The sequence below is a fragment of the Mus caroli genome, unplaced genomic scaffold (genome assembly GCF_978045245.1).
Source record: "Mus caroli unplaced genomic scaffold, Mus_caroli_1 scaffold_8, whole genome shotgun sequence".
NCBI lineage: Eukaryota > Metazoa > Chordata > Mammalia > Rodentia > Muridae > Mus > Mus caroli.
The window spans coordinates 17,117,635-17,142,750 of record NW_028227263.1 but is presented as its reverse complement, the minus strand read 5'-3'; the positions used below and the strand labels follow the sequence as shown (position 1 = coordinate 17,142,750).

The following is a 25,116-nucleotide window of genomic DNA, read 5'->3' as shown; positions in this document are numbered from 1 at the left end:
AGGTTGCATCTATTTACTGTTAGAAGTGTAGCTAGCTTTATGCATCTTTTTTAATAGCTCTGTTTAAAAATGAGGGGAGGGAAATACCAGTGTCCATCTGTGTTGACCTCTCAGGACCCTCCTCCTCCTCTACCCCTTCCCTCTCTCTCTCTCTCCCCTCTTCCCCCTCCCTCCCTCCAACTGGCCTTGAGCTCACCATGTAGACAAGAATAACTTTGGCTTTTGATAACTCGTCTACACCTCCTGAGTACTGGAGTAACAGAAGTACTTCACCCGTTTTGGTTTATGTAGCACTGAATATTGAACCCTGGGCCTTGTGGGTGCTAGGCAAGCTCTCTACTTACTGAGTAGGTAATCACCTCTTGTTTTTGGATATGTTTCCTTTTGGTACCTTAGACCAGCCTTTATGCCAAGTCACTGTATTAGGGATTATCTGTGCAATTGGATCTTTACAGCTTTCATGTATTACACATCCCATGCATCATTTGTGAGTCAGACTGATAGAGTAAAACTAAGCTACTCACATGGATTATTTCTAGAGAGCTGTAACCACTTAGGTTTATAAGTACTTTGTCCTCATACATCTGCACACCAGAAGATGTCATCAGACGGTTGTGAGCTTCCATGTGGGTGCTTGGAATTGAACTCAAGACCTTCAGAAGAATAGTGAGTGCTCTTAACCACTGAGCCATCTCTTCAGCCTCAGCAAGAAAATTCTAAACCTGCCTCTATGTTAGAATCATCTAGAGGACTTTAAAAATTATGTTTATGCTGGGCCCCATCTTGGCCGGTTTAAGTCCACCTCTACGAGATGAGCCCAGGCATCGGCAGTTCATAGAACACTTAGATGATGGTAATGAGCTGCCTGGCTTGATAGCCATTGGCTGAGCTTGGTTTTACAGTGGGAAATCCCCAGCCACCTTTGCTTCTGAACTGGATGGATTCTTCAGCTTGCTGCCTAGTAGAGAAATACTAACCACTGTGGAGGCTGAGGAAATGAGTATCAAGCTTTGAACTTGAAGCTGGCACCTGAATGAAATTATTACTTACCCTGTCTTCAAGCCTCATTAAATTCTGAGGATGAGAGCATGACATGCTAACAATTGGAGCTTTCACTTCCCCATCCTAAAGCTCTTTCTTCATCCTTTTGATTTTGGTGTTGGTGATTGTCAGAGCAATAATAGCCTTTGTCTTTAGCAGGAAGTGAAACTGGGGTCTGATTAGATATGCATCAACTATCTGCCCCCTCTTTAAAGGCACAGATGAAACTTGCTTTTAAACTGTGTAAAACCTATGCTGGCTGGCTCTTGCTTTGAGGGAGTGCCCTCACTCTGGGATCTTGGAATGAATGACTCATGCTCTCTGCAGGCACACAGTGCTTAATCACTTGTTTTTTGTGTACCAGGAAGAGAAGGGCATATGAAAATAGAAGCTGTGTACCACTGCCAGATGGACTTGAAGTTAGTGGAATTGTTGACTTAGTGGTCAAACAATTGAGCTTATTTCAATTACAGACTTTGGTTGTATGTTTCTTTATTTCACGAATTAGAATTTGGCATTATTTGTAGACTGCTAGCTATACTTGTGTAGTTTGTAGTAATTATGTAACTTTGACAATATTAAACTTTAAAACTTATTTGTGAATTTAAAATGTTTCTCTTTGAATGTGCTTGCCTGTTAGTATACTAGCTGAAGGACAGGTTAAAACCTGTTGGAGCAGTTCAGTTACATGGGTGTTCTCTGTGGAGGAATAGCATAAGGCATGACCACTTTCTCTGCCATTAGGATCCTTTCTGCCCCCAGAATAGCCATTTAAAAATATTGACAGTGTCAAGTCCTTACGTGTTACATATGTCCAGACAAATAACATCTCTATACATTCTCTATACATTAGGCTTGCTAGTGCTAACTTGTTTTCTTAGTAACGAATAAGAGTATAATGTTTTTCAGGTTTACCTAAAATGTGTGCATGTATGCACACACACACACACACACACACACACACACACACACTGTTCATTTCATATTGTACTAAACAGTAAAGTTCAGCAGCTCCTAAGACCCATGAGTCCTCCATTCCCTAGTCAGTTACATAACCTGTTCATGTCTCACTGTTTCCTGTCCCTTTGGCCATTGATCTAAGAAATTAAGTGCATATAGTAGGGATTTAAAGACAATTTTTGCTTAGGGTTTTTTTTTTTTAAGCTTAGTTTTGATTACATCTTATCAAGTATTATTTTTACTGATAGACCAGTGCTTTTTTTTTTTTTTTAAGACAATGTCTCATTCGATAGCCCTGGCTGGCCTGGAATTCCTGTGTAGACCAGACTGGAATTCTCAGAGGTCTTACTGCCTCTACCTCTCAAGTGCTGAGATTAAAGGTGTGAACTACCTTGCCTGATCTAACGCATTTATAGATTGATTGATTGATTTTGTTTTTGAGACAGGGTTTCTCTGTATAGCCCTGGCTGTCCTAGGACTCACTGTTTAGACCAGGCTGACCTCGAACTCAGATATCTACCTGCCTCTGCCTCCTGAGTGCTGGCATTAAAGGTGTGTACCACCATTGCCCTTAATATTATTTGTAAAAGGTTTGTGATTTTTATTTTGTGTGTATGGTGTTTTGCCTGCATGTATGTATGTGTGCATGCCTGGTGCCCTTGGAAGCCAGAAGAGGTTGCCAGATCCCCTGGAACTGGAGCTAAGTATGGTTGTAAGCTGCCATATGGGTGTTAGGAACCAAACCTGGGTACTGTGTAGGAATAGCAATCTCTCCAGCCCATCAGTGCACTTATTTTTAAAAGTGCCAGGATAGTATAGCAAAGATTGACATCTTGGTGTTTCTTTAAAAATAATAAAATCTTGGACTGGGGTTGTGGTTCAGTGTTAGAATATTTGCCTAGCATATTAATATATAGGCCCTGAGTTTGATCTCTAGCACTATGCAAAAACAAACATCCTTAAAATGTTAGTTTTGCTCTAGTAGTTTATAAAAATTGCCAATTGTTGGGAGACATCTGTTTTACCCTTTGTCCCTTTTTTGTTTATTCATTTAGCTGAGTAACGGTTGCTTCTGCTTAGGTATCAAGCACTGTCCCCAGTCACAAGTGCACACAGGTGAACAGAATAGGACTTGTGTTCAGTCGCTTGTTGTGTATCCGATGCTTACATTTAGCCCACTATTAATGTGCTATTCCTGCCATTTATTCATTTTTACATTTATTGTGTTCTTTCCCTTACCTGTTTTTCCCTCTGTCTGTAGTTGGGTAGCTCAGACTTTTTTCAGGTGTCTTTCTGTTGCTGATGAAAGTGACACTTGTGGGCTGTGGAGGTGGTGGCTCACTGGGTAAAAGTGAGTGTTGCTAACCCTGATAACTACAGTTTTCATCCTAAGAGTGACAGGAAAGAAATGGCTCCTGTGAGTTCCATGTCAGATTTTGCTTTTTTTGTTTTTGTTTTTGTTTTTGTTTTTGTTTTTCAAGACAGGGTTTCTCTGTGTAGCCCTGACTGTCCTGCAACTCACTCTGTAGACCAGGCTGGCCTTGAACTCAGAGATCTGCTTGCCTCTGTCTCACAAGTGCTGGGATTAAAGGTGTGTGTCACCATGCCTAGCCTCTACATCAGATTTCTTTTAAAAAATATCTTTAAATATTACATATCCTAAGGTCAAATATAGCAGGAGAATAAGGTTGTCAAAGCTACACAGTAAAAACCTAGGCCAAGAATGTTTTTTAGTGGTAGAGTGCTTGCCTAACACACAAACAAAAAAGGCCATCATGGGAGCATGGTTCTGCACAGCTTTAATCCCAGCACTCAGGAGGCAGAGGCAGGAGGATCTCTGAGTTTGCGTTCAGCCTAATGAGACCTTGTCTCAAAAAAGAAGGAAGAAAAAAAAAAAACCTCCCTGCACATTCTATTCATATCCCTTTGTGGTTTTATAAGACTTGGGCTCCAGTATTTATTTTGATGTATGTAATTAACATCACCGATATCCATGACTCTCCCATACACAGCTTCTTCCTTTTAGGCTGGGCTTCTAGATGCTCCCATGGAGGAGGAGAAGGAGGTTGGCAGTCACGCTTGCGTTGCTATTTGGATCATTGCTGGCTTGCTGACACTCAGACTGGATGTTCAGTTTTAACCTGCATCAGAGCTATAGCTCATTGTTTCAGATTCTGAGGAAATAGAATTCTGGGATAAATCTAGGCATAGTGATATCTCCATAAAATATCACCTGAAGAAGGCTTTAGGAGTTATAGCCTCACTCTAAGATTTAAAAGTATAAAACTTTTAAATTTAAATTAAAGCCATTTTATACACACACACACACACACACACATAAAAATAATTGTTTTGTTGTAGGTTTTTTTTTTTTTTTGGAGACTTGTTGTATAATCCTGGAATTCAGTGTATGGACCAGCCTGGCCTTAAATGCCTTAAACTTCTTGGGATCTTCTGCCTCTGCCTCTGGCCTCTGCCTCTGCCTCTCCCTCTCCCTCTGCCTCCGCTTCCCAAGTGCTGGGGTTACAGATGTGTGCCACCCTTCTCCCTACTTTTTAAAAGCTTTTGTAGGTTCTTAAAATAAAAATGTACAGGCAGATTGTTGGGCTATGAGATCCTGGAGTCTTAAATATATACATATTTCTCTACTTGAGCTGAAAGTTACTGACGTTATTACTATTATCACATGATTCATTTATCCTCATGGAAACCTTGTAAGTTGGATAGCATTCCCAAAGCAAAGCTGAAAGGGCTCAGGCTGTGGTAGAGCTAGGGTCCTTGGCCTGGAGTACCATACAGAAGCTGTGGTGGCTATGCCACATGCAAATATCTTGACTGTCCAGCTTTTAGATGTTAGTCAGCTCCAAGGCACCTTGGTCTGTTCCTAGGAGTTACCTGGGTCTCTGGTTTCAAGCTCGATCTCTTTTGTGTGTTGTCTGCAGACTCATTCTATCTCAACTGTAAATCTAGCCTGCTTGGAGGCAAACAGCTCCTGAATTTCCTGCCTTGAGTTTATCCTTGTGTTCTTACAACTCTCCACTTCTGCCGTCTGGCCCAGCAGAACTTACAGTGTTTAAGAGTCTTTTGTGCATCCAGTACGTTCAGCACTTGTTATTTGTTAAGGAATGTGTTTAATCCTAGCATTCCAAGCTACCCAGAACATAAAAGACCAACCACAGGGACTAGCCCTAGGAAGGTACCCCCCCCCCCCCACACACACACGTAAGCTGTGCTATAGAGACAGGGACAGGCCAAATAACTCCTCCTCCTCCTCAGCCCCACCAGTAGTGCAGGTCCTACTTCTGCCCCGACACAGAAAGATACTACTTTTCCTTTTCTCTGTTTTCTGTCTCTTTTGGATGCTGATCAGAACTCACATATGCTCTTTCTGGTACTTCTCCTTAACCCTCCCTGAATCTTTCTCTGCCATGTGTGGCTCGTCTGCCTGGTATGGAAAGAAGTACAGTAATCATCAGATGTCAAGGGGACAGAACCAATAGGTCTTGGTGAGAAACAAAGGTGGAGTTACAGAGACAAAGTTTGGAGCTGAGACAAAAGGATGAACCATCTAGAGACTGCCATATCCAGGGATCCATCCCATAATTAGCCTCCAAACGATGACACCATTACATACACTTGCAAGCGTTGGCTGAAAGGACCCTGATATAGCTGTCTCTTGTGAGACTAGACCGGGGCCTAGCAAACACAGAAGTGGATGCTCACAGTCAGCTATTGGATGGATCACAGGGCCCCCAATGGAGGAGCTAGAGAAAGTACCCAAGGAGCTAAAGGGATCTGCAACCCTATAGGTGGAACAACATTATGAACTAACCAGTACCCCAGAGCTCTTGACTCTAGCTGCATATGTATCAAAAGATGGCCTAGTTGGCCATCACTGGAAAGAGAGGCCCATTGGACACGCAAACTTTATATGCCCCAATACAGGGGAACGCCGGGGCCAAAAAGTGGGAATGGGTGGGTAGGGAAGTGGGGGGGGAGGGTATGGGGGACTTTTGGGATAGCATTGGAAATGTAATTGAGGGAAATGCGTAATAAAAAAATATTAAAAATAAAAGAGAGAAACAAAGCATTTCAGGTGGCTTGTAGGTTTTGGCTCAGTCAGCTGGAATGATGGTGGTGACCTCAAGCCTCATGCACATATGAGAGTCATACATGGGGGGGGTATTTGGTAAGGAAACTTACGGTGTTGGAGGTACGCTAGAGAGAACCTCCTTGGGTGGAGAAAGCGAAACTGTTCTGATGTTAACCAGCTGGATGATGGTGATAGTCGCTTTATGGCATCAGGCTTGATGCCTGTCAGGCTTGATGGTCACATCTTTAATAGGCCACGTGAATTTAATTTTTGTCAGTTTAAATAGTAAACCTTTCCAATGTGGTTACTTAAATATTATCTGACTGCAGTAAATTTCTTTCCATTCTGAAGTGGTCTGTCTAGCTCAGAGCCTATGGTGCCATGCACTGAGAACGGAAAGCTGAACCTTGAAAGGTCTCTGAGTTTCCTGTTTTTCACGAGTTCCTGTGTGATCAAGGAGTTAGCCAAGTTAATAATTACAAGCAAGGTGCTGAGGTAGAGATTTGCTACACAAATGTACGATTTTCTAAGGGTGGGAGGAGTGAGGAATGTGTCTTGAGACCATTAACCCTTGTTCTGAGGGTAGAAGGAAGAGCAGGCAGAAGTGGGTGGGGAGCAGCATTCCAGACCCAGCCTGAAAGGGGTAGAGGGTGACTTCAGGCCAGGATGCTGAGTGTGGATAAGGGTGGGCAGGATAGCCTTTCTTCTAATTATTTTTTATATTTTTGGTGTGTGTGTGGGGGTCAGGTTTTCTCTATGTAGCCTTGGCTGTCCAGGAACTCACTATGTAGACTAGGCTGGCCTGCATCTCACAGAGATAGATCTTATCTCTACCTCCTGAGTGCTGGAATTAAAAGCATGTATCATCAAGCCCCCTCCCTTCTTTACTTAGCTTAAAAGCCTTTCTAAGGAATTTGGACTTTGTTTCCAAGGATGTGTGGTCTAGAAGTAATGATTGAATTAGCAGTGTTCATAGTTATCCTTTTTAAAGCCTAAAGTGTTTCTTTCGCATTAATGTTAAACTAGGCAAATATTCCCATTGGGTGGCTTACAACCTTCTAGCCTCAGTGGGCACCATTATGCTTATGCATAAAACACACATATATATACATAAATAATGAAAATAACCTTAAAACATGTATGTACATAAGCTTCCCGGTGTGTCCTCTGAGGTGTTATATCTCTTTTCCTATTATTTTTGTGATACATTTCAAAAAATATTTGGTTATTTTAGGAGAGAGAGAGAGAAAGAGAGAAAGAGAGAGAGAGAAAGAGAGAGAGAGAGAGAGAGAGAGAGAGAGAGAGAGAGAGAGAGAGAAAGAAAATGTGTGTGTGCACTTAATGCTGTGTGTCTATGTGGAAGCCACAGAACATTTGCTGACTTCTGCCCCTATGCTGATCTTCCCATCCTGCTGCCATGGCCTTTCCCTCAGTGAAGGAGGAGGACTTGGGCTCCCATTCCATGAAGTTAGTGCCATTTGATGTGCTCATCTGCTTCTCTGTTGCTGTAGTTAGCCTTCCATCCCTTTTTTGCTGAGTTGGAAGAAAAAAAAAAAAAACCCTTCCTTTCCAAGGTTAACTTTTTACCTGTGCTTCAGATGTTATCATGTACTTTTTCTCCTTTACTGTTGTATTTTTGAGGTAGAGAGTCTTGAACTCACCACTACCGTAATATAGCAATGCCTATGTTATGCAATGCTGGGGATGAACCCTGGGCCTTGTACATGCTAGATAGGCATTCTTCCAACTGAGCTGATCTCAGTCCTCAGTGTAATCTTTGGTGTACAATCATTATTGGCTCCTGCCCTTCCCAGGTGTCCTCTGTGGTGGTACATCTCTTTTCCTAGTAATTTTTGTGATACTGTTTAATATTTGCTTATTTTCGGAATGTGTGGTATATCAGTGTGTTTATGTCCTGTGTCTTTGTGTTTACATGTGTGTATGTGTGTGCCTCCTGTTGTATGTGTGTGCATGTGTTTATTGTGTGTGTATAAGTGTTTCCTGTTGTGTGTATTTGTTTCTTGTTGTATGTGTGTTCACTTTTGTGTGTGTATATGCATGCATGTATGTTTGTATTGTTGTGTCTGTAAGTAGAGGCCAGAAGAGGTTATCAGGTGTCTGCTATTGCTCTTTATTTCTTACCTTTGAGGTCAGCTCTCTGACCAGACCTGCAGGTCCCCCTCTCCTTGCCACAGCTAAACGACTGTCAGGAAACCCCAGTCATCCCCTTGCCGGCACTGGTGTTCCAGGTGTATGCCACTGGGCCCTGCTTTTTACATGGTTGCTGGGGGATCTGGACTTAGGTCATCGTGCTTGTGCAGTGCGCTCTGGTACTCACTAAGCCACCCCAACCTCTTCTTCAGTCTTTTAAAACCTTTTTCTAGATTATTTATTTTCTGTATTTGAATATTTTGCCTATATGTATGTATGTGCATCTCATGCATGTCTTGTGTCTGAAGGGGACGTGGTGCCTCACAAGTGCGCTGCCTACCCACCTCCCAAGCTCATTTGTCATTTCATTTTTGCAGTAATTAGCTGCTTTCCCTGCTCCCAGTCCTCATTCAGGAAGCTGTATTTCTGGCACTTACATATTTGAATGTATTCACCAGGTCATGGTGTGAACAGTATTTTTCAATGTAAACCTCAAACAGTTGCAAGCACTATTTAACTTTTGGGTGAGCATTCATTGTGCTAACTGAGATAAAACCCCTGGCTGTAATCTTGTTTCACTTATGACATTGTCTGCCTGCCATAGACTCCAGGAAGTGTGGGCTCATTGCCCTTTATTTATTTAAGTCTCTCCTTAGCTGGCCTCAGTTTACTGCCAGTCCTATTCAAATTTCCACGGAACCTACTGATCTTATGTTACCTAGATACCACTCTATTGCTGTTGCTGGTGTTTTAAATATTTACTTTTAATTAATTTATTTGTTGTTTGTGTCTGTGTATTGTTTAAAAAAAAGTTTTTCCTCCTGGCCACTTAGTTCCCAGAAATAACAACTCTGATTCTAATTATTTATTAATAAATGCCTAGGCCATAAGCTTCAGCTTATTCTCTGAGTTGCTCTTACTGTACTATCCCTTTTATTCTAACTGGATTCAGCTACATGGCTGACTTCCTCTCCTTGTCTTCGTATGTCTGTCTCCTCAGAGTTCCTGGGCCAATCTATTTATTCTAACCTGAGTTCAGCTACTTGCTGGTTTATGTCTATCTCCTCAGTGTTTGTGGTGAATCTCCCATGCCTCTGATTATTTCCCAGAATTCTTTTTATTCCTGCTGAATGTCCCACCTCCTATTTTCTGCCTCAGCTCATTGGCCATAAGCTTTTTTTTTTATTGACATGTGATGCTTATTAGTAGATTCTCTCTACAGTGTATGTGTGCTTGTGTGGGGAATATTGGAGTGGGAGGTTGGCTGCTTGTATCTGGGCACATATAGAGACCAGGAAGGAGACTTTTGTATAGTCTTCTTTTTTGGTTGACTTATTCCATTGAGCCAGGGTCTCTCCCTGAACCCGGGGCTATGTTTTCTTAGCTAGGCTAGGAGCTAGCAAACCCTAAAGATCCTTGTGTCTCCACCTTCACCCCCAAATTGGGGGCTGGACACCCAGCTTGTTATGTGGATTCTGGGATTCAAACTGTAGACTTCATGATTGATCAGCAATCACTCTCACTGCCTAGTCATCTCGCCTGCCCCTGTCTGGACTTAGAGCAAGCTTGCCTTTGAATGATAATCTGCTTCTTTAGTTCTCTATCTTCTGAGCTTGAATCCTTGCAGGTATTTGATGTCTTTCCCTAACAATGGGACAGATTCCAGAGCACATCTTCAACAGTTCCTCTTTTCCTTTCCATGAAGCTGTTACAGTTGTGACCTTTGGAGGTCAGAGTGTCAGGGTTAAGGAAGCTGGTGCTCTTTCTTCAGCAGGAACATCTGTGTTGGCAGATGTGAGACTTGGCATGTCTGATACAGGCTTGCCGGACTGGTCATTGGAGTAACGGTTAGAGTAAAGTATTTAAAAGTAACGGAGATAAAAGCGGTTAATCCATAATTGATGCTAGGCAAGGAAGGCTTTTTTAAGCTTTAAGATAGATTTGTATAAAAGATAAAAACACAGCATCTGCAAAGAAGTAAAAAATTTGAAGGCCTAAGTTCACAAAGGATTCATAGGTCAATAAGCAATCTACTCTAGGGCTTCACATTTGCTAGTGTTAATCCCATTGGTCAAGAATAAGACCAGTTTACAGTTTAAAGCCAGTTTTAATTAAATACTCACCAGGATTGACTGTAGTCATGTCCAGAAAATGGCCACAAGTCATGTTTTGTAGGGGCTTAACAAGGCAAAACCGATTATTCATATTTTCTATTAGTTCCAGTTAGGGACAAGCATACATCCTGATGCATTTCCTGCCCACGTACCTCCCACCCACATGTGATCAAGCACATCCCATCAGATGGGTCAAACAAACCTAGGAAAAACAGGAACTTATTCTTAACTGTAAGCAGAACTCTCAACCTGCAGGTCTATTTTTCCTGTTTTTTAAAGATTTATTTATTTAGTTTATGTATGTGAGTACACTGTCCTACTGCTGTCTTCAGACGCACCAGAAAAGATCCCATTACAGATGGTTGTGAGCCATCATGTGGTTGCTGGGAACTGAACTCAGGACCTTTGGAAGAGTAGTCAGTGCCCTTAATCACTGAGATGTTTCTCCAGCCCCTCCCGTTTTAGTCTCACAGGGAAATTAAAGATACAAACAAGAAGGGCAAAGCAGGGGGACGGCATACACAAGGAGATCGGTGTAGAAGGAGGAAAGCAGTTACTTTTATAGTTAAATAGAAAATAGCCTATTTCTAGGTAATGGATGTCATTAAATTAAGAGATTAAAAGATCCTGATAAATTTTAGGCCAGGTGTAGTAGGGCTGCATACTTTTAATTTAATCTCAGTATTTGGAAAGCAGAGGCAGGTGGATCTCTCTGAGTTCAAACTAGCCTAGGTATATAGTGAGCTCCAGGACAGCAAGGACTACATAGAGATCGATCCTGTCTTTGTGTGTGTGTGTGTGTGTGTATTTTTACATTTACCTGCATATATATATGTAAATATATGTACATATTACATATATACATATATGCAGGAAGTTATATATAAGTAAACTTCAAAGTAAACTTTTAAATATGCTTTTGGCAGAAACCAATGTGACATAACATTTAATAGAAGTAATTTGGTAATGCTTGAGAGCCTTTTTTTTTAATGTTGTGACTACTAATTTCATTTCTAGGAATCTATCTTAATGCTATTAAGGATGGAGACAAATGAAATATTTGTATAAAATTCATCATTTATCACAGTATTTTTATAATAGAAAAAAATCTTAATTAAATATTTATGTGAAAAAGTACTTCCTGAAATGGAAAATTATGCCATCATGAAGTCATGATTTTAAAGGATGTTCTATTTCTTTAAAAAAGATTTTTTTATAAGATCTATTTATATTTTATGTGTTAAGTCTTTTGCTTGCATGTATGTTAGTCAGTGTACTCCATGTGCAGTGCCGTGGAGGTCAGAAGAGGGTGTCAGATGCCCTGGAACTGGAGCTCCAGCCATCTTGTGGGTGCTGGGAACGGATCATCCTTTCTAAGAGCAGCAAGTGCTCCTAACCGTCGCACATTGACCTGCACTCAGACCCTGGCCGTTCGGTCTTCACTGGTGGGCTCTGAACGGACCAGGAGGTCGGAAAACACAGAAGATGGGAAAGTTGAGGAAACTTTGTCTTATCTCAGCAAGTTTATTATATCATACATACATCATATATACAGTTTGCAGGGAAAGGAGACAGTAAGAAGAAACTTCATATGATGGTTGAAGTCAGCTGGATGCTAACCAAGCAATGTTTCACAAGGGGAACACAGGACACTTCAAGTGTGTCACAGAACAAGTACACATGCAGCGTCCTTGGGTCTGATAACCATAACTGTTTAGGTGTTTAGTGGTTCTCAACCTGGGGGTCATCACCACTTTGGGATGGAATAATGACCCTTGCATTAGGGTCCCCTGAGAACATCAGAAAACACAAGTTTACATGACAGTTCATAATAGTAGCAAGATTACAGTGATGAAGCAGCAATAAAAATAATTTTATGGTTGAGGTCACTACAACATGAACTGTATGAAAGGGTCCCGGTGTTAGAGGGTTAAGAACCACGTAGGGGGAAGAGTCGGGTTCTCAGGATCCAAAACGGAAATTTCCCCAAGACCCAGTCCCCAGGCCTTTTCTATACATCAGGGCTTGAAGGGAGTATGGCAGATCAGCCTGGTTCTCACCACAGCATCTCTCTAGCCCTTAAAAAAGACTTAAGAGGAGGTGGTTCTGTGTGACAGTTACTGTGCAGGCAGACCTGAAACGAGACGGAGTAGTCTTACCTCAGTGGCCAGTTTCCCCCTCCGTCTCATACTGATACTTCGTAATCACGTGCGGCATTCGAAACTTCCTGTTTCAGTAGCTCGCTCGGCTGTTCCTGGGGGAGGTGTTGCGGCAGGTTGCTGGGGTGTACAACCCCAGTCAGATAGGCAGGCCTCTTTGGTTTTGTTTATTTTGAGAAACAGTCTTGCCATTAGAGCAGGGTGGCCTGAAACTCAAGATCCTCTTGCCTTAGCCTGGACAACATCGGAGATTATAGCATGCACTGCTATTCCTGACTCTTTATTTATTTATTTATTATTTTTTTTTAATTCTGAGACAGGATCTCAAAATTGTGTAGGCCTGGCTGGCTTGGAATTCACTATGTAGATCAGGCTGGCCTTGAACTCACAGAGATGTGCTTGCCTCTATGCCCCAAGTGTTGAGATTAAAGATTTGTGCCACTATACCTGTTTTTAATTTAAGTTTTTTGACGTTTTCAACTTAAGCTTTTGAGTCAGAGTCTTACTATATTTCTTTTGATTGAGGCACTGACTCCTGTCTTGTGGGCAGTTTGACTGTTATTTTCCTTTTTTTTCCCTTTTCTTTCTTTTTTGTTTGTTTTTTTTTTTTTTTTTTAGACAGGGTTTCTCTGTATAGCCCTGGCTGTCCTGGAACTTTTTAGTTTTTAAGTAAATTTATTTATTCATTCAACTTTACCTACCAATATTAGCCTTCCTCTCCTCCCATAACCTCCTCTCGCAGCTCCTCCCCCATTCCTCCCTCCCCTTCACCACCACCGCCCCACCACCCTAGTCAGTAGATCAAGGAGAATGGGATCCACAGGCAGGCAGGCAGGCAGGCAGGCAGGCAGGCAGGCAGGCAGGCAGGCAGGCAGGCAACAGATTGAGGGAGAGATTCCTGTTGTTGGAGAGCTCACATGAAGACCAAGCTGCTCATTGACTACACATATACAGGGGGTCTAGGTCCAGCCCATGCTTGCTCTTTGGTTGATGGTTCGGTCTCTGGGAGCCTCCAAGGGTCCATGTTAGTTGACTTTGTTGGTCCTCCTGTGGAGTCCCTGGCTTCTTTGGGTCCCTCAAGCAACTCTGTTATTTTTCTAAGCATTACGTCTTCACTTGTATACTGGGTCACCTAATGCCAACCTCATTGAGGGTTGTCAAGATGGCTCACTAGGTAAGGGCACTTGCCTCAAAAGCCTGGCAACCTGGGTTTGCTCCCTGGAACCCACATGGAGGAAGGAGAGAACTGACTCCACAAGTTATCCTCTGACCTCCGCATATGCACCTTGGCACCTTTGTGTCCCCACTTTGACAAGTACAAAGCAAATAAAACAAGAAATATTAGAAATGATGGTATGTATAGGAGGAACCTTTAAAATGTTTTTAATTCTTGCAATAAAACAGTGAAGTTGAGGTGTGCATGTAGGCCCATCATGCATGAAACCCTAGTCTGGGTTCACCCCTAGCAAGGCAAAATAGCCATAATCAACTGAAGAAATGTATGGGTTGTTTTTTGTTTTTGGTGAAAATATAACAGTAAAGATGGAGAAGAAATAACAGTCTCAGTTATGAAGTCTGAGGCTGGAGGATCACTGTGAGTTCACAGCTAGCCATGACTAACCCTGACTCAAATTAATGCATAGTGAAAAAATATCAAAACTGAAATGTGTTTGAAAACTAAACTATTAGTGTATTGTTACTGTATGAATGACAGGTAATATTTCAGTAAAATAAAGTTTACATGGTAATAATTAAAATGCAATTTTAGCAGAAAAATTTTAATTAATTAATCTATTTATTGAGACAGGGTTTCTCTGTCTCTGTGCAACAATCCTGGCTGTCCTGGAGCTCACTTAGTAGATCAGACTGGCCTCGAACTCAGATATTACTGCTTCTGCCTCCTGAGTGCTGCTAAAATTTCATTTATTATTAACACGTGTGGAAGTCCGAGAGCAACTTTTGGGGTTGGTCAGTCCTTCCCCCATCGGTTCTGGGCGTTAAACTCTGCTTTCATGGTGAGCACTTCCACACTCTCAGCCATCTCGCTGGCCTGAACCAGCAGAAATATGAATTGTTGGTAATCTTTTTCAGTTGTTGAACTATCAGAAATGTCACATTTATCACTGTGTGCATAGCAATCTTTTGCAACCTTGGTTGCGGAAGAGTTAAATTACATCCTTTGTCCTTATACATGTTTTATTTGTAATTTGCTTCTCTTCTGGGTGTCTAGAGTGTTAGTAATTTAAGAAATGCGAAAACAGTGCCACAAATCACTGTAGTCTATTCTGTGGTTCAGATGAGGGATCGGTGCGGTAGCACTCAGTAACTAAGCAGTTCCTGTTGGTTTTGTCCTAGAAGTTACAGATAAGAAAAGTGACTTTCAACCCTATAGGTGGGACAACATTATGAACTAACCAGTACCCCGGAGCTCTTGACTCTAGCTGCCTATGTATCAAAAGATGGCCTAGTTGGCCATCACTGCAAAGAGAGGCCAATTGGACTTGCAAACTTTATATGCCCCAGTACAGGGGAACACCGGGGCCAAAAAGTGGGAGTGGGTGGGTAGGGGGGTGGGGGGGAGGGTATGGGGGACTTTTGGGATAGCATTGGAAATGTAAATGTGGAAAATACCTAAAAAAAACAAAAAACCAAAAAACCAAATCTATATCCATGCCTTTAATAGTACCTGAGTTCCTAATGTACAGTGTTGATTCTAGATACTCTATTGTTGACTTAATTCATATTATTGTTCTTTCCAAGTAGACATAGGACCCCATGAGAATCAAAGATATATTTATAACCCCTCCTGACAGTGTCTGGCCCAATGTCACATTTGTTAGGTATCAACATGCACAAATTTGATACAATTTGAAATTCAGCGAGTACAAAAAGATTTGCAGCGTCACTATAGAAAACCTTGATAACCTTCCAAGTCCCAAAATTTTATAAAATTATTGTTCTCCAAATGTATAAATGTGACTACCTGATGCAGTGGATCAACTGATCGAGTCATTTTAATGCTCTTGATCTTTACCTGAGTCTGCCATCCTCTGCCGCAGCACATCCTGGAATAATTTTCGTAATAAATATGCCAGGGTCATCTCCAATGTGGGGATTATCTGTCCCTCCAGCAATACTGAATCCCAGACCTGAATTTCCCTGTAGAAACAATAAATGGATATTAAATGATGTGCTGTCATCTAAAAAAAAAGAAAAAAAGAAAAAAGAAAAGTGACTTTCTGGATTCCTTTGTCTAGTAGTTTCTGAGTCTTTGGGGAAGGGTGAGTTTCAGTGTAATCCCCTAAGCGGACAGCTCCATGGCCCTCACCAGGCCTTCCTTGTCTTGGATCTGGGACGGGCGGGCTGTCCCCTTTTGTAGTGTGGCAGCTTCTTTCCTCCACTCAGGAAGTGGGGCTCCTCCGTCCATCCTACCCTTAACTCTGCAGGTTTCCAGAAACTTAATGAAGCCTGAGAGTTAATGCTTTGCCACAAAGTTATTAATGGTAGTATGTTTGGTGGGGGATGTTTATTTTATAACTGCTTTGGTGGGGGGAGTGTTGATCTCCCAAAATACTTTAAAGTATTTAAATTAATTTTTAAAAATGTTTTAAAATATGCTGCAAAAAGATAGCTTGACACTTCTGGTGAGTGTGTTCTCACGATTGCTTCTTACTTTATTTTAGCCACGGATCTGCTTCTTGCCTGGAACCCCATTTGTTTGGGATTAGTGGAAGGTGTAATTGGGAAAATTCAACTTCATTCAGGTATGTTTTTATGAACTCCTTATGCTTACAGATGTAGCGAGCTACTCTGTGGTGTCCTCTTCCGGGTTGCATGGGACATCTGTTATGATACTCGTCACTTTGTCATAATTTTGGGTCTTCTCAAAGCATATGTATTTTTATTTAAGTTTAGTGAAATGAAAATAAAGCTTTTGAGAAGAGGTGACACAGTGTTACAATTGTTTTGCTATTTTGTTAAAGAAAAATTCTCACCAAGTCCCTACTTTGACAAAGCCAGGAATTATACTAATCAGCCTAACAATTGTGATCCCAGACTGACCCTTTCTTGCCTGCCCAGAGCTTGGTTCAGAGGAAAAGACAGCGTGCATGACCACGGTGGTCCACACATGGTCCCTGGGTATGGAAGTGGGTTCTGTTAAGGGACGGTACAGCAAGTTCCTGGACAGGAAGGAAGGAAGAAGAACAGAGCTGGAAAGGTGGGCAGGGGCAGCTGTGACTGCCTGGCTTTGGGGTCAGCTGCCTGATCCTGAGTCAGTCACTTCTGCCAGGGAAGAGAGGAGTCTTTTGGTGTGTAGTGTGGCACTTTCTTGGGCCTCTGCCACGGCAGGCAAATGGATGGAAAGCCTAAGTCATTCACTGGATCCTCACCTGGGAGAACAGATGCCTCTTCTCCTGGGTGTGAGTATGTATGCTACATGTAGATGGGTTCCCAAGGTAGGCAGCCAGAAGAAAGTCTTGTTTCCCTGTAGCTGGAGTTAAGGCAGCTGTGACCCAGCCCATGTGGCTGCTGGGAACTCCAAGAGCAGGAAGTACGCTTAACTTTGAAGCCATCATTCCAGCTCCTTCATTTGTTTCTCAGTGTAACCCAGGCTGGCCAAGAGCTTAAGATAAGAGTCCAGGTCACCCTTGAACTTTGTGTCTGTTGAATGCTGGGTTTACAGGCATGTACCATTCATTACACCTGGCTCCGCTAGTAATAATTTTAGTATGATTATGAATTATAGGAGGCTTTGATATTGTTGCTGTGTTGCCTATGAAGTCAGTTACATCTCTGTAGTGTGCCTGTTGTGACTGTTCGTTTGTTCTTTTTATTCTTTGATTATTGTGTGAGCAGTGTGTGTGTGTGTGTGTGGCGGGGTGGTTTTCTCTTTCTACTGTGGGTTCAGTGGGTGGAACTCTGGTTTTCAGGCTTGTGTTTACCCACTGAGCTATCTCACTTGCTGGCCCTGTTCTTTTCTTTGTGTGACAGAGTCTCATTTTGTAGCCCAGGTTTATTTTGAACTGTTTCTCCTGACACAGCCTTCCAAGTGCTGGGATCATAGGTATGAGGAACAAACACGGCTGTTCTTAAGTTTAAAGTAAGATTCTTGGGCATTTAGGCACTGGGTTGATTTTTGTGAATTACAAAAATATATTACTAGAGACAATTTATAGTTTTCTTTTACTAGATTCTGAAGTGAGAATTTTGGAATTTTGGATTCTTTACAAAACACAGAACCGTTATCAGTATGTTTTTGTTTTAATCCCGGGTGTGGGATGTGGGGCTGCTTCGTATTGTCCCCAGCAGCTGACTGTGATTTGCCTCATGCTCTGGTTGGGGTGTGATTTTGCCAGCTGCAGATAGTTTCTGCAATTGTATGGTGTTTGGAATTCTGGGGCCTTTTCAGAGGGTATATAAATCTAGGGCCCCATGAGGTGGATTGTTGGTTGGTTGATTTTGGTTGTTTAGGGAGGTTGGTTGTAGTTTGTTAGTAGTCATGTTCGAAGAAACAAGAAGAAAGAGATTATATTCAGAGATCTCTCTCTGCCCTCTCTATCCTTCCTTCCCCACTGTCTAGTGATAGTGGGTAAAATGGCGTGGGCGGTGTATAAAGGGTCGGAAAAAGATGAACCCACAAAGACCAGCTACAGGATTCTTTGGCCTATTTTAAATTATTTTCCTATTATGAAATATTTTTATAAATACCCTAAGACTGTTTATGACAGGTAAATAGTATAGGGGTTATAAAGTGTGAGTATTTCTTATCCAGATTAAGAAGTGAGACGTGACTCTGACTTCAGAGCTGTCACTGCCATTTTTTCCAAGTATGTCCTTCCTTTGAAGGAAATCAGTTCTTTAGTTTTGTTACTCCATTGAGAATTATTATTTTTCTCAGATATATATTCCTAAGTAGTATGTGTGGATTTATATTTTAGAGATTTTTATGAAAATCCCATTAAATTATTTGTTCTGTCTGTCTCTGTCTGGGATGTATGTGTGTGTCTGTGTGGGTGTACGTGCATGCATATGCAGACTGTGTGAGGATCAGAGGTCAGTGTTGTGTATCTCCTTCGGCCCTTCACTTTTTTTTTTTTTTTTTGAGATAGGGCTTGGGGTCTCACTGAGTCTAGAGCTGATGGAGTCATCTGGGCTGACTAGCCAGTGGGCTCCCACATCTTGTCTATGTCCTCCCAGAACTGGGGTTACAGATCATTTTCCTTAGCTTTTGCATGAATTCAGACACGTGACCCTCTGCGTCATCTCCCTAGCCCGTGTTCTGTGGTGATAATGTTACACTCTTTTGATCTTTTTTTAAGAGCATAAATTGGCCATTACTATTTACCAGCTAACCTCTTATTTTAAATATTTTCTTTTTTTTTCCCTCACTTGAGACAGGGCCTTACAATGTATCCCTGAGTGGCCTGGGATTTTCTATGTAGACCAGACTGGTCTAGATTTCACAGAGCTATGCCTGCCTCTATATCCTGAATGATGAGATTAAAGGCATGTTCCACTCTACTTGGCTTTTTCTCTTCTTTCTATTATTTATTTTATTTATTAGTTATTATTGTTTTGAGATAGGGTCTAACTGTATAGCCCTGGCTGGTCAGGAATTCACTGTGTGGACCAAGCTAGACGAGCCTAGAATTTACAGAGATCCACCTGCCTTTGCCTCTGAAGTGCTGGGATTAAAGGTGTTGCACTGTCACGCCTGGCAGTTTTATTTATTATCTATTTTTTAAGATGAGGCCTCAGACTTGCCCACCTGGGATATTTGAGACCATCATAACAAAAGATGACCTTGAACTGCTCTTCCTGCCTCCACCTCCCGAGTTCCGGGTTTATGTGTGTGCCATCATGCCTCTTTCCTCCCCTTCTTTTTATTGTTAACATTTTTAGATTATCCTGTGTTGATATATGGAGCTAGCGTTCCTTGTTCTTCCTTTATTTGAGCATTTCATGAGCTGCCTGTCTTCCCTCACCGGGAAGTTCTTCCAGGATCTTTATTTCTTCTTTCTCCCTGTTATAAATAACATTGCTTGAGTTTTGTTGTGTGCTCTGTCTTTGGTGGGCTTTAAAAATCTCTTCAGCGTAGGCAGGCAGTGGTGGCGTATCCTTTTAGTCCCAGCACTAGGAAGACAGAGGCAGGCTGATCGTTGAATTTGAGGCCAGCTAGGTCTACAGAGTGAGTTCCAGGACAGACAGAGCTACACAGAGAAACCCTGTCTAAAAAAATGTTTTTTCTTCAGCACAGGAGAAAAGCATTCAGCCATTGTGTAACCATGCTAAGTATTTTAATAACACTCTTCTACCTGTCCACATTTACATATATATATCTTTAATTCATTTACATACTGACAAGATAATTTCACAGCTGGATGTTCTGAGCTAAAATTCGTTTTCTGTTATGTAAATGACGTGTATGAAACTTCTGATTATTTTTCTCTAATTTCAGTCACATCTCAGAGTAGTGAATAAATCACTGACATCAGTCAGGAGACTAAGAGCAAGCTCTGTTTGTTAATATTTATTATTATTGTTTGTTATCGAACTCTACCATCTGCTTCACTGTCTGTTGTGTAATCAGCCCTCCTAAAGGCTGAGTGGTTTAAGACAGCAGCAGTGTGCAGTCCCCGGGATCTGTGGGCTTGGCCTAGGTTGTCACATTGGACTTCATGTCTACATCTCTCCATGGCTCTCTTCATACAGGGCCTCTTTCCTGGGATCCTCATTCTATTCTGGTGTCCTGTTCTTTCTCCTAAATAGTGGCAACATCTTTTCAGGGAGTGGCTGGGAGCCAAGAAAACAACAAATAAGGTCAAGGGCCTTATTTCTTAAGCAATAAAGCAAGAACCAGAGTAATTGGCTTCATTATGTGCGGAATGAGATAGTACCTGAGGGTTCTTAGTAAATTACAAGGCACCGTCTTATCAAGGCTCTCTTATACAAATCTATCAGCTTAACTTACAGGGGAAAACCAATTGACTGGTGCAAACACACTTTTTGTAAGAACCCAGGAAACTGACTATGGATATGGGATAGGATGTGAGGTCCCTCACTGCCAGTTCTCTTTGCACATCTCCTTCATCTGTTTCTCAATTATTTTTTTTTCTTTTTTGAGATGGAGGTTTCATGTAGCCCATGCTGGCCTTAACTTCCACATAGTCAAGGGTGACCTTGACCTGATCTTCCTGCTTTCTCGGGAATGATGGATGAGATTACAGGTATGCACCACCATACCAAGTTCAGGTAGAGCTGGGGCCTGAACCCAGAGCTTTATGCACATGAGGCAAGGGCTCAATACCAGCCAAGCTCTATTCTGGCCCTAGTTTACATGGACAAAAAGAATTATGCTCTAAAGATGGTGTTCTCCTCCTCCAAGCCTAATTTGAGGTTCTCTGTAATCAGGGGAGACGGACTAGCAATCAGACAGATCTGCTAGGGAGGGAGTGTGGCTCACACAGTAGTAGGTTATTGGTCCTTGGTCCTCCAAGGACCTTCCAGGTCACCTGGTTCACAGGGCCACTTACCTTGATGAAGGGAGTAGTCAGAGCAGCACGGAGTAACCTTGGAGAGAGCACTGAGTTGTCTTTATCAGCACTGGCTAAATTGAAATTAGTGCCTGCTGACCTTCTCTCTCCTGTGCCGATGGATGCAGGTCTGTGGTTAGCCTTGTGTAGGCAGTTCCTACCATAGTAATGGAAGTAGTGGAAGAGGGAGTCGGGAAGAGAATGAACTGGGGAAAGAAAGTATAAAAACAGAAACGGAGAGCAAAACAAGTCTCTCAATTATTATATGCCAGTCTTATCCGTATCTTGTCCTGGTCATGGCCACTTAACAGATTTAGTTTTAAAAGAAGGAAGCCATAGGAGAAGCAGATGGAGATCTGGGCCCTCTGTTGCTTTCTCTGCTCTCCCATGCTCCCACAGTCCTTTCTTCTCTGTGCTGTTCTACCCGCTCCTCACTGAAGGAAGGAGCTCTAACCTTCTCTTCCCTTTCATCCTTTGTCCTCCACGCTGCCTCATCCCTCCTCTCTCTTGCTCAGAGTCAGACTGGCCAGAAGGAGCTGTGCTCCTTATGTGTCAGAATTGAGCTGGTATTTTGGGGACATTTTCCCAAGGGGATGTCTTATCATTTGGGGGTGATGAGGAGATGAGGGAACTAAGACATCTGTATGTAACCTCCCCTTTTCTCTTTCCTCCTACTGACTCTACATATTAATGCGTGCACTCCTGTTCTTGCCTAGTGTGATGGGAACATGATTTTATTTGAACAGATGTCATTGTCAGTCTAAAAATGGCGTGGGTGAGCTGTGCTGCTGCTCATGATTGTCACTGAACTCTGGACTCCAAGGAATATAGCAGCAGGCTTTCGTGACTTCTAGAACGATACAGGTTTGCTAGGTTGTGGGAGGCATTAAACAACAGAATTTCATCTTCCTATAATGCTGGAGACCAAAGAGCTAGCAGGACTGGTTTCTTCCGGGACCTCTGTCTTTGGCTTATAGATGGCTGTGGTCCCTGTCTTCACATGGCCTTCCCTTCCTTTGTACCTTTGTCTTTAAGGTTTTTGTTTTTGTTGTTTTAAATAATTATTACTTGTTGGGCTAGAGGTGGCTCAGCAGTTGAGAGCCCATACTCAGGCCGTGCAGAGGACCTGAGTTAGATTTCCAGAACCCATGTCAGGTGACTCTCAACAGCCACCAGCTCCAGGGAGTCCAGTGAATGCTTCTGGCCTTTTTGGGCATTGGTATCCACCTGTAGATATACATACTTGCATAAATTATACATAACTAATTAATTCTCTAAAAAAACAATAAATAAAGCCAGCTATACTAGGTTAACGTCCATCCTAGAGAATTCATTTTAATGTAATTCCTCTTTAGAGATTGTCTCCAAATATGGTCACATTCTAAGGTGAAGACTTCAACAGAAGAGATGGCTCAGCCCTCGGCAGGAACCTAATGTTCGTAGAAGCACTTACTATAAAGCATTGTAGGGAATCCTCTCCAGTCCCAATTACCTCTGTTGCATGGTGACATTTTTCAAATGTGTCTGACTTAGCAGTGAGGAGGTAGACTAGACCTGAAAGATCACATGATGACCTTGAGTCCAGGCTCTGCGTGAACCTCAAGTGCCAGATGGCCATGCCTCCAAAATAGTTGGACAGGCTGAGTTCTTGATCTAGTAATCACCAAGAATGACTGATCTCATTTTCTTCTTTCTTTTTTCCTTCCTTCTGTCTTTTCTTTCAGTTGTTTGTTTTTGTTCTTGCTATGTTTCCCACTGACCTGGAGCTGTCATGCACGATGGTGTTGAGCATGCACGATGGTGTTGAGCTTGTGATTCTGCTTCCCCCTCCCGCCTGCTGGGATTGTGTAGACGCGTGCTGCTGTGCATCTTTGCTTGGCTTTCTTTTGTTTTCCCTTTAAAGAACTAAAGAGGCAGCCTACTACAGAACCACTAACTTCTATGTACATAGGTTTTTTTTTGGGGGGGGTAAAGGTATAATTGTACTGTTTTGCTCAAATTAATATTTACTGATACTGAGGTGAAATTAATAAGTCACCAGAAACTATTGTGAGGCTACAAAGAAAGTTTTTAGTAGTAAATTATGAAAAAAATTTAAAGTATGTTCAATTGTGCCTTTTTTCCTGTGGGGAAGGACTAAGTCTCATTATATATTCCTGGGTGACCTGGAACTCACTATATACTTTATGTATGAGTTCAGACGGGCTTTGTACTCACAGAGGTGCACCTACCTACTGCCTCTTGAACACTGAGATTAAAGGTGTATGCCACCAAACTCAGCTGTTCTCTCACTCACTCTGTAAGGTCCTCGAAAAGTTGTTCTATTAGCCTTGGAGGCCAGAAGATATCTATGTAAGCTGTTTGCTTGTTTATCATTTGGATGCTCTTCCTCTGATATTTACAGGCAACTGTATCTTCTAGGTTTAGTGTACTGTATCTGACAGTTTGACAGTCTGGCTTTGAGTTGAGCAGTTGAGATTTACTGATAGGAAAGGACAGAAACTATATAGAAAATATGTGTGTATTTGCTTGCCAAATTGAAGAAATGTAAAGCACCATGAAAACTGTCTTTGTTGGGGATGGAGAGATAGCTTAGCTATTTAGAGTGCTGACTGCTCTTGCAGAGGACCTGAGTTCCCAGCCTCACATCAGGCAGCTCATCACTGCCTGTAACTCCAGCTCTAGGGGATCAGATGTCCTCCTTTGACCTCCCAGGCCACTATCACACACAAGGTATATACTCACTCACACAGGCAGGCTGACAGACAGATAGACACATCAGTAAAAATTTATAAACAAATCTTAAAAACAAAATACTTTTGTTCATTGTAATATTCAGAAGGAAGTAAAAACTATAGTGAGATTCTTACTGTAATTATGTTGATTGATTCATTTGTTAATTTATTGGCTTGTTTATTTATCTGCCATCTTTCTGTATGTATGATAAGCTCCAGAAAGATAAGGGCTAGAGTGCTGTGGAGTACTGTGGTCTCACAGGGTGTGTCTCTGTCCTGGCCCATAGTATGGGCTATTCTTAAATTTTCAGTAGGTGCTTATTGATTTAATAGATATTTAAGGTGTTCATACTGTGTGCTAAGGACTATAGTTGGACTGGAGGCTGTAGAATGGACAAAACTTGAAATGTCTAGGTTCATAAACTTCAACTAATAATATATTAATCACCTAGTCAAACTGTTTTGTCTTAAGAGACTTAAGCTTCCAGGGTTTGGGTGCTGTGTGCCTCACTGGATCAAGTTGGGTCCCGGGATGGAGGGCATCTTTGAGGAAGTGAGTATGACTTAAGATCAGAAAAATGAGTGTCTAAGACATAGGCTAATGGGGAAGGCAGTGGAGGGGTAAGAGGCAAGGGTGGGGGGGCATGGCACAGTAACTGCAAAACACATTCAATGGACATTTTTATCCTTTATTTTCTGTATACTATCTGGAGTACAGTTATATCTTTATGCAAGCATCTATGAAAAGATTGCTTTAGGCTGGAGATTTAAAATGGGTCACAAAAGCTCTTCAAGTTAAAATACATTTTGAAGTCCAAGAAGATAAGCTCAATTAAGGTAAGAACTAACCAAATATAAAAAGTACAGAGATTCATCAGCAAAGATACATATTGCATGAAATATCAGAAATAGATGAAAAGTATCTTGGTTAATTTGGCAAATCTCTTTGTTTAGTAATTGAATGAATTACTCCTCATAGTACTGAACAATCACAGACAGAATCACTTACACAGATCTCATTCATTAAAATAGTACTCACCATCTGTGCTTTCCTAGTTTGGAAATGGTGAATATATCTCAATCATTAAGATGGCAAAATATATTGTGCATATGATTTTAAACCTGACTATATAGTCTTTATATAGAGGGCTTCCTTGCTATAGGACTAATGACAAGAAGTATTTCATATGCTTTAATATTGAGTAAATTTAGTGTCACTAGCATTGTTTCAGCACTTGCCTATAAAGCCATTGAAAAACCCTATCCTCAAGGGTATTAGAGACAAGAGCCTGTGCAGAGCTCTCAGCTCTGTGGAGACCTGGTTCCTAG

The 25,116-nt window shown here is 41.7% G+C and overlaps 1 protein-coding gene across 4 annotated transcripts in view; it reads left to right on the top strand.

Annotated features, from left to right (window-relative positions):
- The window catches only part of Inpp5f (inositol polyphosphate-5-phosphatase F), an 87,914-nt gene that overhangs the window by 9,795 nt on the left and 53,003 nt on the right, over positions 1 to 25,116 (top strand). For all 4 annotated transcript variants that reach the window (XM_021166953.2, XM_029480074.2, XM_085841269.1 and 1 more), the window contains one exon: positions 16,202 to 16,282. In XM_021166953.2, the coding sequence (XP_021022612.1) occupies positions 16,202 to 16,282 (81 nt within the window). The remainder of the gene's footprint in view (positions 1 to 16,201; positions 16,283 to 25,116) is intronic.